Genomic DNA, 13,174 nt, shown 5'->3' on the forward strand with positions numbered 1-13,174 from the left:
CCCCGGAGGAGGAGCGGCCGCCTTCGCCGAGTCAGGTGCGGATGCGGAGCGGCGCGCGGTGACCGTCCCCAACACGCGCCTCCGCCCGGTGTTCTCCTTTAGCTTCGCTTTGCAGGTGAGCCTGCAAGACGTCGCGGCCCCGGAAAGTCACCTACTCCCAAGCCCCGAGATATGCCGGGCGCCGTCGGGGGGTCCGGGGGGCGGGGACTGGCTCTTTTCTGTTGATCCCCCAAGAGAGCAGCTTTATCAAGGCTGCGTTCGGGTGTCACGGAGCGAGTCGTCACCCGCCGCTCCTGCCGGACTTACAGAAGGGCGCTCACGGTGCGCTCAGGAAAGCCCGAGAGAAGTATGAGCAGCTCGGCTTGAAGGAGATGTGGATGTTTAAACATGGGAGGGAGGACGTGGTAAGGAAATGCTGGAGATGTGCTTTCTTTACACTTTTGTGTGCTTGGCAAGGTTTTCCTAATCAGAAAACAAACAAACAAAAAAGAATGCCACTTATGTAGTGTGGATCACAGAGCAGTGGTGAGTGCCCCCCAGCCTCCAGCGTCCCACCTTCTCTGGGCCGCGTGAGACCTTTCTCCGGGGCCCTGGGCTCCCCCATGCGCCGAGTTCCTTTGCAGAAGGTTCGTCTAGACCTGCCTTCCTGCTTCGGTTTGGCTAATTAGGGAAATGTGGCAATCCGTTGTTTTCTGGGACTTTTCCCGAACTTTCAGATTGAAATTTCCCAAATCCTCTGGAAGCCAGAATCCATGCTGTGAGCCTCTGCTCCTGGAAGTGGGGCAGTGCACATTTGACTGGGTCAAGCCAGAGTGCAATAAAGAAGATACCATCTCTGAAAACCTGAGATTTCCTAAGGTTTTCCTTCTGCTATTTTTGGTTTTCGCCGGGGGTTTTTTTTGGGGGGGAGGGGCAAGGCCTGTGACTTTAGGAAGTGTTGATTCTGCTGAACAGCTCTGCTTCACAGAGTTCACAGATGTCTTCAAAGCCACACTATAGGGTGATACTGTGAGGGATGTTAGGCAGAAGGACAGCTTTGTCCCTTGCTCTGCCTCTGAGTTTCTCTTCCCCGCCTATTAACTCTGCGTTTAGTGCTTAGTAGGGAGAAAAGCCTTGAAAATTCCTACTTGCAACACCCAAAGACACATGTAATCTCTTGAGCATATCAATGAGGGAACTGGGAAGAGGCTGGGGTATACCTTCCCATTATATCATCCAGGGCAAACTTATTATTATAATCAGTTTTTTTTTTTTTTTTTTTTTGAGTTGGAGTCCACTCAGTCGCCCAGACTGGAGTGCAGTGGCCGCTCCCGGCCACCGCAGCCTTGACCTGCCGGGCTCCGGTGATCCCTCCGCCTCAGCCTTCCAAGTAGCTGGAACTACAGGCGCGCGCTACCACGTCTGGCTGGTTTTTTGATTTATTGTAGAGATGAGGTGTCTCCGAGTTGCCCAGGTGGGTCTCGAACCTGCGGGCTCAGGCAATGCACTCACCTCGGCCTCCCAAGGCGCGGGATTACAGGCTGAGCCACCGAGCCGGCCCCCCAGTCTTGTTTTTCAAAAAACAAACTCTTAAAGCATGAGAAATCTTGGCATGCATGACCACCCGGGGGTGTCAAACTTTATATTAAACTACTCAGATACCTGGCTCTTGTAGCAAAAATATCATTGAATATCTTTTTGTTGATGATATTTAAAGGCCAAATACCCTTTTGCAAAGGCGAGGGTATGTCTCTTCACTGACTTGGCAGGAGGAGAGAAAGAGAGAGACAGAGAGAGAGAGAGAGAGAGAGAGAGAAGGGAATGAGAGGTGGAGGTGGTGTTTTTGCACATACCCACTCTTCTTTCCCCTGAGGAGTCAGAAACCTTCCCCTGAACGTAGCCCTACCCTTCTAAGCCACCTAGGTAACTGTGTGCTTCCTGGTGTCCAGCAGAAAAGAGCTGACATTCCGAAACACAGCACAGACCCATGCCTTCTCTTTTATGCTTTCAGGGACAAACTTCCCAACAGCAGAGCTTGTTTTTATTTCTATATTTATTTATCTATTGTAGTTCCTTTGTTAACACAGATATTACTGTTTGTCACATCATCAGTGTTTTACAACTTTCTGATGTCAGATATCACAGTTCATGTCTTTAATAATACTTTGCTCCAACTCTGCTCAATTCCATGAAAATCAGATGCTTTGTGTTTTTATAAAGAGAATACTTTGCTAAGTGTTTGAGTGGTTGTTAAGTGCATGTGGTATGAAATTCCAGAGGTACACTATTCACTGAAAAGTAAGTCTCCTTCCCGTCCCTGGCTTTCAGTTTCCCTCTTCAGAGGTAAGCACTGCAACCACTGTAAAGGTTATTCTTCTTTCTTTGATAACTTATGACTAACAGATTTCTTTTTTTTTTTTTAAGAAAGAAAAATTTATTTAAAAGTAAATTAGAGAGAGAAAGAGAAAGGAGAAAGAAGATTCACTTCCCCAAGGTGGGGGAGGGGGCCAAAGCCAGGAAGCATGGCCACAGCCATAGCTCAAAGAGCACAGAGACACACCAGAGTCTAGCAAGGCAATGGCCCGACTAACAGATTTCAGAAGGTTGTTTTGAGCATCTGCACTCCAGTGATTTTTTAAAAAATCTACCAATTTTAATGTTATTGTTTTAATTATTTGTTAGCTTTTGTCTTTTCTATATTTCTACTGACCACTCTGAAATGCTAGGGATTCAGGCCATTTTGTAGAGGGGCCTTGTGGCTCTAGGGATTAACAGATTTGTTTCTCAATTCCTTGAGATCAGAGACCATGATTTATTCAACTTCAATGCTGCCTAAATAGCCCGCCACAATAATTAGTGAGTACTGGGTTCATGCTAATATTTACACACCCAGGCTTAAGGATGGGTGATATTTACAGAAAAACCTGGTGCTTGCCAGCCTATTCTTTCTGTGAGGCGACACTGATGAGTATTTCCTACTTCTAGATTCTAGGCTAGTTTCTTGCTGGTTGTAGTACACACACCTCAATCACCCCATTTCCTGAAAGGTAATTACTGTAATTTGTGACATAACTGGTAACCAGAGAGGCAGTATTTATAATGGTTTAGAGAGGGTGCATTAGAGTTTGAATCTTGCCTTTGACACCGGACTTGTAAACTGGGTGAATTATTTAATCCCTCTGAGATCCAGATCCCCCATCTGTGAAGTGATGATTCATATAGGGTTATTTTTGAAAGTGAGATAAGATGGTACTTGTCATGGGCTTAGCCATACATATAGTAAGTAGTAGCTCCTATGACTGTGGTTTCATACCTTCATAAGATAGGCTAATGCATTCGTCAACTCTATGTTGTGGTGCAGTAACAATGACCTAAAAAATCTCAGTGGCTTCTAGGAAGAAGGGTTGATTTTATTGCTCATATTTTACATGTTCTTTATCTATCTCTGACCCATCCCTCTGGGACCCAGACTGAGCTGCTTCTTTTGGGAATTGCTGATGTTTTGGCAAGGGAAGGAGGGAAGGCGGAACTACACAGTGGCTCTTTCTTCTTTCTGGTAGTAAGTTTCCTCATCCACTGGTGTTTCGTTGATGTGGTTAACAGAGTGGATCATCATTTTAAAGGGGCAGTACCGGTAGGGGTAGGCATGGGAGGGCGGGACAGCGAATATTTGACAGTACGATTCATCAAACCCTAAGAATTGATTCATACCAAGACTTTCATAGCCACTGATTTATAAACCAGAATACCATTTTTTTCCCCCTTATAGTGGATATTATTTCTGCTCTGGGGACTAGTCAACAGAGCCTATATGAGGCACACTGTTCTTGGTGGATATGCTCAAAAGACTGAATTATACGTTGACATGTTATATGAAGCATACAAAAACAAAATTTGAGTGTTACCACAAGACTTTAGACCCAGAATTTGTCATGGCTTTTAATCCAGTTCTCCTTCTGGAACTGTTATTGTCCAAAGTGCAAGAATGAATGAGAATGATGGCAGCACATCCTAGACAAAACTGGAGATCATTTGATAGATTCTTGGTCTTCTTTTTCAGACTCTTGTTAACAGCAAAGTCTTTTCTTGTCAACTGCTAATTTCATCATCCCATGACTTATAGTTATTCTCTTTTATGCTGTCTACTTCTTGAAAAATGAGACTTTATTGTCATAAAGTGTCTTCAGATCACAGTGTAGGATGGATTAACCAGTTCTATCCATTATGTGTTAATTCTTGATGACTTTGGTTTCATAGTATTTCTACTCCTGGCCCAGGATTTTGAGGGTTCTTCTCATTTTTTTGCTTATTGTTGGATGTCTGTTGCCTGCTTGGGTAGTGCAATATAATGTAATGATGTTCAAAACATATTACAAATATAAATTTAAAATTAAAGATGAATTTCTGAATCGATAAAAGAGAAATGTTGCTTGACTATGTATTTTGTTGAATAATTGAATAAATTGAGAGTCTGATTTTTAGCAGCAAAACAAGGAAAGATTGTATTTTAAAAGTAAATAGCAGCAAGCTTTCAAAGAGAAGGAAAACATTTTGGTTTGGTTTGGTTTTTTCCAACCAGCATAATTTTGTTGCCAACATCTAATATAGATGGCTAACAAAAAACAATAAAACTCCAAATCAACCTCACTTAGGAATAAATCAGTATAAGCAGAGACAGTACAAGCGAGAGTCATTCGAGGGAGGCAGGTGGACTTTCTCTATTGGTGTCATTTCTTACTACACTAGAGTAAAGAAAGTGTGTGCTGTTCTTAAAGAATGAGGTAGACTTTTATATGTAAATATGGAAAAATACCACCCATATGTATTGTAAATTGACACTTAACCTTCACGACATGTAAGATGCGGAACTAAATATAGTATGCTTCTATTTGTATAAGAAATTTTTTCATCTTTATCTCTCTTACTTTCTAAATAAACTATATTTTATAATCTAAAAAAAAAAGAAAATTTTTCTCCCTGTGGAGAAATATGTGTGCATGTATGTGCACATATAGTTATGCTTGTGTGTAAAGAACATTTCTTTAAGGAAGATAGCAACTTTTACAATGATTGACTCCAGAAGAGGGAGACAAAGGATTAGATTAGATGGGGAGATACTGGTTTTTAAAAACTTTTTGTTACTGTTTGAATTTTTACATCATGTGCATGTAATTTTTCAAAAATTAAATGAGTTTTAAAATGTCAGTTCTGTATCAAAATAACTTCACAAAAACTTTAGTAACTAATTCTCCCATCTTGTTAAACTATCATTGGTAAGTGTAATGAAGTGTGATGAAGGGAACCTTAGGGCCAGCCACTGGCTCTAGGGACCTGTAGTTGACAGCAGTTAGATTGTGCTGTTTGTGATTAATGACAATTTGTCCATCTACCTAGTCACTAGAAATCATTGACAAAAATAAGTAACTCTAGCACCAGTGCAGGCTATGCTATTTAGAACTACCTTATGGAGACTTATTGTTTAAAAAGTGTGTAATATCTAAATTTTAAAATTATAGAATAAAATAACTTAAAGCATTTACTATTTTAAATTATTGACCTACTAGAAATCTAAATGAAAATATAAAGGATAAATGTTGCAATTATTTGTCTGTAACTATTAAATTTCTCAGTTTATCCAAATTTTACAATTCATAATACATCTAGTTATAATACAGTTAATAAACAGTTGGTTTTCTTTATGTGTCTATCCTCTGAGGGTATTCAAACCAAAAGGATTTTTTATTTTCTGATTTTCTTTTTAAAGTACAACTGTCAGATTTTTTCTGGGCCCCAGTCACTCTATTTAAATAAGAAAGGAACTGAGGTTTCTTTATGCTTCCCCCATATCATTTTATTATCAGCAATCATTGTTATTATTGTCTGGATTATATGTATGGTCTTATAGTCAAACTAGAAATTAAAAATAAAAGAGATAGGAATAGCTAATATACTGGTTCGCATAGAGCTTGGTATATGATTTCACATATTTACAAGTTAATTGAAGGTATTCCATGATTGTTTTCTTAATATACTTAAAGTGCGTATAAAGCACTTATCAGAAGGTGTTCATCAAACCATTAGAATCAAAGTTGTCTGCCTCAAGTATAGGCAGAAACTAACTTGGTGGTTTAATTATTGCAGGTGGGTCTTGTGGTTCACGTCATGACCAGTTTTGAAGATGCTGACACAGAAGAGACAGTAACTTGTCTCCAGATTACTGTTTACCATCCTGGCCAGTTGCAAAGTGGAATATTTCAATCAATACGGTTTTATAACCGAGAGAAACTCTCTTCCAGTGAAGTGGTGAAATTTGGCCGAAATTCCAATATCTGTCATTATACTTTTCAGGACAAGCAGGTTTCCCGAGTTCAGTTTTCTCTGCAACTGTTTAAAAAGTTCAACAGCTCAGTTCTGTCTTTTGAAATTAAAAATATGAGTAAGAAGACCAGTCTGATTGTAGACAGTATAGAGCTGGGCTACCTGAATAAAATGGACCTACCATACAAGTGTATGGTCAGATTCGGAGACTATCAGTTCCTGATGGAGAAAGAAGATGGTGAGTCATTGGAATTTTTTGAGACTCAATTTACTTTTTCTCCAAAATCGCTCTCACAAGAAAACAACTGGCCACCACACAAGCCCATACCTGAATATGGCAGTTACTCATCCTGTTCCACCCAGAGTTCATCTCCTACTGAAATGGATGAAAATGAATCATGAACACAGTGGGTCCAAGAGGAGAAAACTGCAGGATGAAGAGCTCTGTAGACACTTCATAGATGCCACTTATGAAGAGTTTATTTGTGTAGTATATTATAGTCATCTGTCATGCTGTCACTTTTGTAATTTAGTATTATCATTTTGAAGTTTGAAAATTGTGTTAGTCATCAACTTAGTCACCTGTTGTATTCCTTGATCTACAAAGAATTATTCTGAGTGCTTATCTGTGAAGGTTAATATACAAAAATATCCTTTGTGATGAAATAGTGTTCTCAAAAATCAGTTTGTTATTTTCTTTTTTTCCTGCTCAATTTTTGTCTTGTGTTTTGCCTTGTTTTTAAGGAACCATCTCTTCATTTGGTCATATCATTCTGTAGCAGCCATTTGTTTTCAAAGTCAAGGCTACAGGCAGGTTGTTACTGGCATTTGTAGCCTGTTGGTACTTGTATTACCAGAGTACTGGAATACATCCTAGACACTATAATGTCTGTAAGTCACTGTGGTTTTAATATAGGAAGACTTCTTTGAGAAATAATACCTTGCTTTTCTATTATTTTCTTTCTATAGAATTGTAGAGTGTTTATTTCTAAGAAGATGGTTATGTGTCTATATTTGGCATCCAAAACCAATATTTAAACATTTTAAAGAAACACTGCGTTAAGTCTAGCATTATTTTCTTACCAAACATATACAGTTTTTAAATTCCAAGAATTCACATTTTCAACAGCATCCGTGCACATAATAAAGTCAGGCTTAATTCGCCAACCATTTCCTTTGAAATTTTTTTCTAAAGAAGGTAAATAATTGTTCTTAGTTTGCTTTACATAGATAAATATATGTGAACATTTATAATAAATGCTTAAATATTTCTAAAATTTTATTTTAAAAAGTGTCTTTATTTTAAAAATTTTCACTCAATTCATTTTGACTAAGGCAGTTAGTAAAGGTTAAATAAATAATGGTAACCATTTAGTTTAGTTAAATTCAAGCAATCCCAAGTAGCGTACAATTTTTGAAGTAAATGAAATGTCTGTAGTAAGGTTCATATTTTTGTGAACTTCCTAAAATACTTTTGTAAACTTTCCAATGTCTTACCAAAAGAGGTGGTAAACCTTTTCTTGAGTCAAAAATCAGTCACTTGTGGGCTATGGTGTGTGATGTCCAGCACCTCAACCCCCATTCCCTAGCCCTGGGACTATTCTAGTAGAGTGAGATACACGTCCCTACACAAAGTGGCCTGAACTGACTATTTCAGTTTCCATGTACAGGTTTCCTGTTTACTCCCTGCAGTAGGCAGAGTAATGGCCCATCCAAAGATGTTCATATGTCCATGTGCTAATCTCCAGAATGTATGTCTATATTGTTACATGACAAAAGGGAATTGAGGCAGCAGATGGAATTAAGGTTGCTAATCAGTTGACCTGAAAAAGATTATCCAGGATTATCTGGGTTGCTAAATTAATCACAGGGCACTTAAAAGTAGAAGACAGGCAGATCAGGATATCAGGGTGGTGAGGTGTGAGAAGGACAGGACTGACTGTTGCTTTGAGGAAAGCAGCATAAGCCAAGGAATGTGGGCGTCTCTTGAAGCTGGAAGAAGTGCGTTGGACATCTAGAAGCTAAAAAAGGAAAGAAAAAAAAAAACCTCCAGAAATGAACGAAGTCCTATGAACACTTTGATTTTAGTTCAATGAGACATGTTTGACTTGCTAGCTTACAAAACTTTAAGATAAATTTGTATTGTTGCAAGCTACTAAATCACAGTAATTTGTTACAGCAGCAAATAGAAAATATAGCCCCCTTGACTAAAGGTTATTTACTATCAGTTCTTTCTAGGATCATAGCTTGCTGACTGATGTGAATTTACGGCTAAATCACCCAGATTGTTAGGACTGCTTACAGAGTATAGTTTCGTGGCAAGCGCTTTCTATGAGTCAAGGACACATACTTTAATGTGTGCATACTATTGCATTTTCATCATTTTAGAATATGTTAATTTCTGCTTGTCTTTGAGGCTGATGGATGAGTATCTAAGCTACAAAGTTTTAATATTAAGAAATTCATGTATCATTGTTACCGAACCCAAACAATGTGATAAGTGATGTTTAGGGTCATAAAAATGTCATGTTTATATAAAATAATGATTTCTCCTGCATATTCTGGAAAGGGCTTTAACTTTAGAAAGTTTAATTTTTCTGTATTTTTTTTCCTAACAGATTGGCAAAGGAGAGAGTGGGTTGCTAAATAGTAATTTATCATAGTTCTCCAAAGAGCAGAAATGTTTTTCATATACATTACTTTTCATTTCCAATAATAAATAATAATAAATGCTCCAATAATAAAGGAGCAATAGGTTAGCATTAGGGTTGTTTTGGTTACCCAGTATAGAATCGCTGTCAGAGCTACCCAAAGACAAAAGGGGGTTGTTAGAGAAAAGGTGACTATCTCAGAACCCAAGGAAGGAATGCAGCGAGATTCAAACACCTTTAGCTCTGCCCATCAAAGCATATTGACTTCATGACCACGTGTAGCTCTCAAGTTTTTTATTTTTGTTTTTTTTTTGAGTTGGAGTCTCACTCTGTTGCCCAGGCTGGAGTGCAGTGGCATGCTCTGGCCACTGCAGCGTCCACCTGCTGGGCTCAGGCATTCCTTCTGCTTCGGCCTTCCAAGTAGCCGGAACTATAGGCATGCACTACCACGCCTGGCTAATTTTAGATTTATTGTAGAGACGAGATCTCACCATGTTGCCCAGGCTAGTCTCGAACCCGCAGGTTCAGGCAATCCTCTTGTCTCAACCTCCCAAAGTGCTGGGATTGCAGACTTGAGCCACTGCACCCGGCCCAGCTCTCAAGTTTTACATGTTATTGATGCCCCAAAGAGAATCTGATCTCCCAGTTCCAGGAAAGGGGCAGCCTGAGGATGCCCACCCTCCACCAATCAACTCTCTTCAGGCTCTGGTCAGTGAGCATCTGGAGAGAAAAGCATTTTCGCAAAAAACAGTGACAATGGGGTTAGGATGGGGGCAGTTAAAAGTATTGGTAGCTAAAATGCTGAATTTTCAGTATACACCTTAAGGACTCATTCGTCCCAGGAAATTGATTTTTCTAAGTAGAGATGTGTATTCATCAGTGAAAATGTTACATTCTTTGGCAATCTCTTTTTAAAATGTTCTTTTAAAATGTTTTTGTAGAGATAGGGTCTTGCTATGTTTCCCAAGCTGATCTCAAACTCCTGACTTCAAGTGATCCTCCTGCCTTGAAATAAATAATGGAACTACCAGACATGAACCACCATGCCTGACCAGCAGTCTCTTCTCGAACCTCCAACTTTATAACATGATTGTGCTTTCCGATGGGGAAATCTCATATGCCATAATTATATAACTATTTTCTAGAAAATTGTTTCCACTAATGCATTAACTGATTTGAAGCATTACTTTTGCAATCTAAAAGTGGTGGTATTTGTTGCAATGGAGGTGGAATTATGTGTTCACCTAGCCTTTATATTTTAAAAATAACATTTAAAATAGATAATTCAATATAAATAATATATAAGCCTTATGGAAAAATTATCCATGATCTTACCACCAAGAGATAACTCCTGTTAATATTCTGTGTGTAGATGTGGTGGCATCTTCTATGTTATCTCCTGGCCCTTTTTGTTTTTTTAGTTCTCTAACACTTGTTTAATTCCTTATATTGTTACTCGTTAAAATAACAGGTGTGGTTATTACTTTACTAAGTGCACCATGATTGAAACCATCCAAGCTCCCAGTTTAGGTGGTGACCAAGGATGGGCATTATGAAAAGTATGGTTGGAATTTACTGGGCTTTAGTTGGTATGAGTTGTCCCCAGATCCACTCACTCATCACTCTACGATTCAACATACGTGAAAAGATTGATTTAGCCTTGTGGCTCTTAAGCAATGAATTTAGGGTGCAGAGCACTGGTAAAGAAACTGGGAAAGCCGTGATTTCAGCTCTGTTGGTTTCATTATTTTGTTGCTGAGGGAAAGCTACTAAGAGATTAGAGATGAACCACTTTGGCACTGCTTGCTGGCATCAGTAAAATCACTGCTCAAAAGCCAAAAATCAAGATAATGACATTTTCTTCTTTTTGACTAGTCAAGTATAGTTTAGACTAGTCTGAAGAGAAGAAAGACTAGAACAAGGAGCTCGATCTGTATCTATGAACAATTAATTGCGGTAAGGTGATAGTGACAATTTAAAACAAAACTTCTGACTTAGTAACAATAAGGTATGACAATGAAACCTCACCTTAGGTCAAAGTGCCTTTTAATGATAACAGATAACTTTTGGTATCTTAAAAGTTCTTCAGTCCTCCAAAGTTAGGTTAGATACATTTTTAAAAAAACATATTTAACATTTTAGATTCAGGGGTATGACGTATGTTTGTTACACAGGTCTACTGTGTACCAGTGGGGATTTGGCTTCTGATTTCCCCACTCCCCAAGTGAACACTGCACGGTAAGTAGTGTTTAAACCCTTGTCCACCTCCCTCTTTTTGGTGTCCCATGTCTGGTATTTCCATCTTCATGTCCATGAGTACCCACTGTTTAGTTCACACGTATGAGAACATATGGTGTCTAGTTTTCTGTTTCTGAGTTAATTCACTTAGGATGATGGCCTCCAGCTCCATACATGTTGCTGCAAAGAATGTTATTTCATTCTTTTTTATGGCCATAGTGTATGTACCTATAACATTTTCTTTATCCACTCAACCATTGGTGGATACTTAGGTTGGTTCCATGACTTTGCTACTGTGAATAGTGCTGTAATGAATATGTGAGTGCAGGTGTCATTTTTATATAATGATTTTGTTTCTTTTGTGTAGACACCCAGTAATGCGATTGCTGGTAGAAACACTTTTTCTAATAGCTAAGTGAAAAATCCCCCAAGCCCCTCCAAACTCTCAAGGAAATACTGACCTAATGTCTACAGAAAGGAAGTATTGTATAGCGTTGAATGTGGATTCTGAATCATATTGCCTGGGTTTATCTAGCATTGCTTGTGTAGTTTGACACTAATTCAGACTCCTCTTCTGAAAAACAAGGATTAAGAGAGTGCCTCTTTCATAGGATCTCTGTGAAGATCAACTGTGATATGGTATGTAGTCTTCTTACCAGTGTTAAACTTAGTACATGTTATTCTGAATGGCACTGAGCAGTGAGGTCCTTAGATTTAATGGCCACATATAAAATATTTCTGAGCCACATACAGAAGACATTATTCTCTCTGGCTGTCAGGGTAAAAGAAATCTTCCTTAAATTATATTAGTAGCATTCATATAATTTATTTTGATACCATTTTTCCAATTTAATTTAATTTCACCTTTAATATTTCCTAGGGAGTTAAGAATCAGATACAGGAAATCAGTTTCTCTCAGAATTCTTTCATGATCTTTACTGTCACATAATTCACCAGAGGAACCATGTAAATAAAGCTGGGAAAACATCATAAATTTGTTATAAAATTGTTATAAAATCATAACAAATTATAGTTGTTATGAAATCATTTTAGATGTCTGTATTCTCAAGAAATTATAATTAGGACATTTAACATAATTAAAGTAAAAGCTCTGGCCTATATGAAAAATATGTATTTTTCCAATTACTAAAAAAAGAGGAATAATTCTAAATTATATCATTTTAGAAGTTCTAACAACTTAAGTAGAAACCCTTATATAACCCCACATCCCCCTACAGCTACCCCATTTCTCTGCTGACAATAAAACTTCAAACTGTCTTCACTAAGCTGTTCTCTACTCCTGTTTCTATTGCCTCATTTGTATAACATACCATTTTCAAAAGATGTTCCCCAACCCAACTAACGTGCCTGTCCTCGTCTCAGTCTTGTCCACCTCTCTTTTCCTGGCATCCCTAACACCACATTCTCTGGTTCCCTGTATTTCTCTTGTACCTATTTATTTTGGTTGTTTCTCCACCACCAACCTCTAAATGTCAACACTTTGCTGGGCTTCTCTCCCTATGTACTCCCCTGGGGTGAACTCAGCAGGTATAAAGACTTAAAATATCATTTACCTACTAATAACTCCCAAACTTGTACCTAGACCTCTTTCTTGTGCTGCAGACAAGCATCCCATCACCTGCTTGACATATTTCTGCAAGTATCTTCTAAACACCTCTGATTTGACTACCTAAACCTAACTCTTAATTTCTCCCATTTTCCCAAACTTGTTCTTCCCATTATATTTACCAAGTCAAGTCAGAAGCAAGAAATTATAGTCAAGGGCAGTTGCAGCTGCTAGATTGGCTGTCACACCACTGTAGATTTGGTCAGTAGGGAAACAATGAGTCCAAATAGTTTCAGAAATTTTATTATTTACACAAATAGCAAAAGCAATATCAGCATGGAGTCAGCTCCCCTGCCTGCATCCTTGGCCCTGAGGGATGGCCCTGGGATGATACTGAACCAAGGCCTGGTGTCAGATGACA

The 13,174-nt window shown here is 38.6% G+C and overlaps 1 protein-coding gene across 1 annotated transcript; it reads left to right on the forward strand.

Moving 5' to 3' along the window:
* The first annotated feature begins 6,117 nt into the window (after nucleotides 1-6,117).
* Nucleotides 6,118-6,884, forward strand: TIFA (TRAF interacting protein with forkhead associated domain). Its single transcript, XM_008055068.1, has one exon. The coding sequence runs from the start codon at nucleotides 6,142-6,144 to the stop codon at nucleotides 6,697-6,699; it is 558 nt and encodes a 185-aa protein (XP_008053259.1). The 5' UTR covers nucleotides 6,118-6,141; the 3' UTR covers nucleotides 6,700-6,884.
* Nucleotides 6,885-13,174: the final 6,290 nt, after the last annotated feature.

The sequence above is a fragment of the Carlito syrichta genome, unplaced genomic scaffold, assembly GCF_000164805.1.
Source record: "Carlito syrichta isolate Samal-C Ts95f unplaced genomic scaffold, Tarsius_syrichta-2.0.1 Scaffold301648, whole genome shotgun sequence".
NCBI classification, from domain to species: domain Eukaryota; kingdom Metazoa; phylum Chordata; class Mammalia; order Primates; family Tarsiidae; genus Carlito; species Carlito syrichta.

Bases quoted from the DNA above. Each gene is read 5' to 3' on its own strand.
- TIFA (XM_008055068.1), top strand. From the start codon at position 6,142: ATGACCAGTTTTGAAGATGCTGACACAGAAGAGACAGTAACTTGTCTC.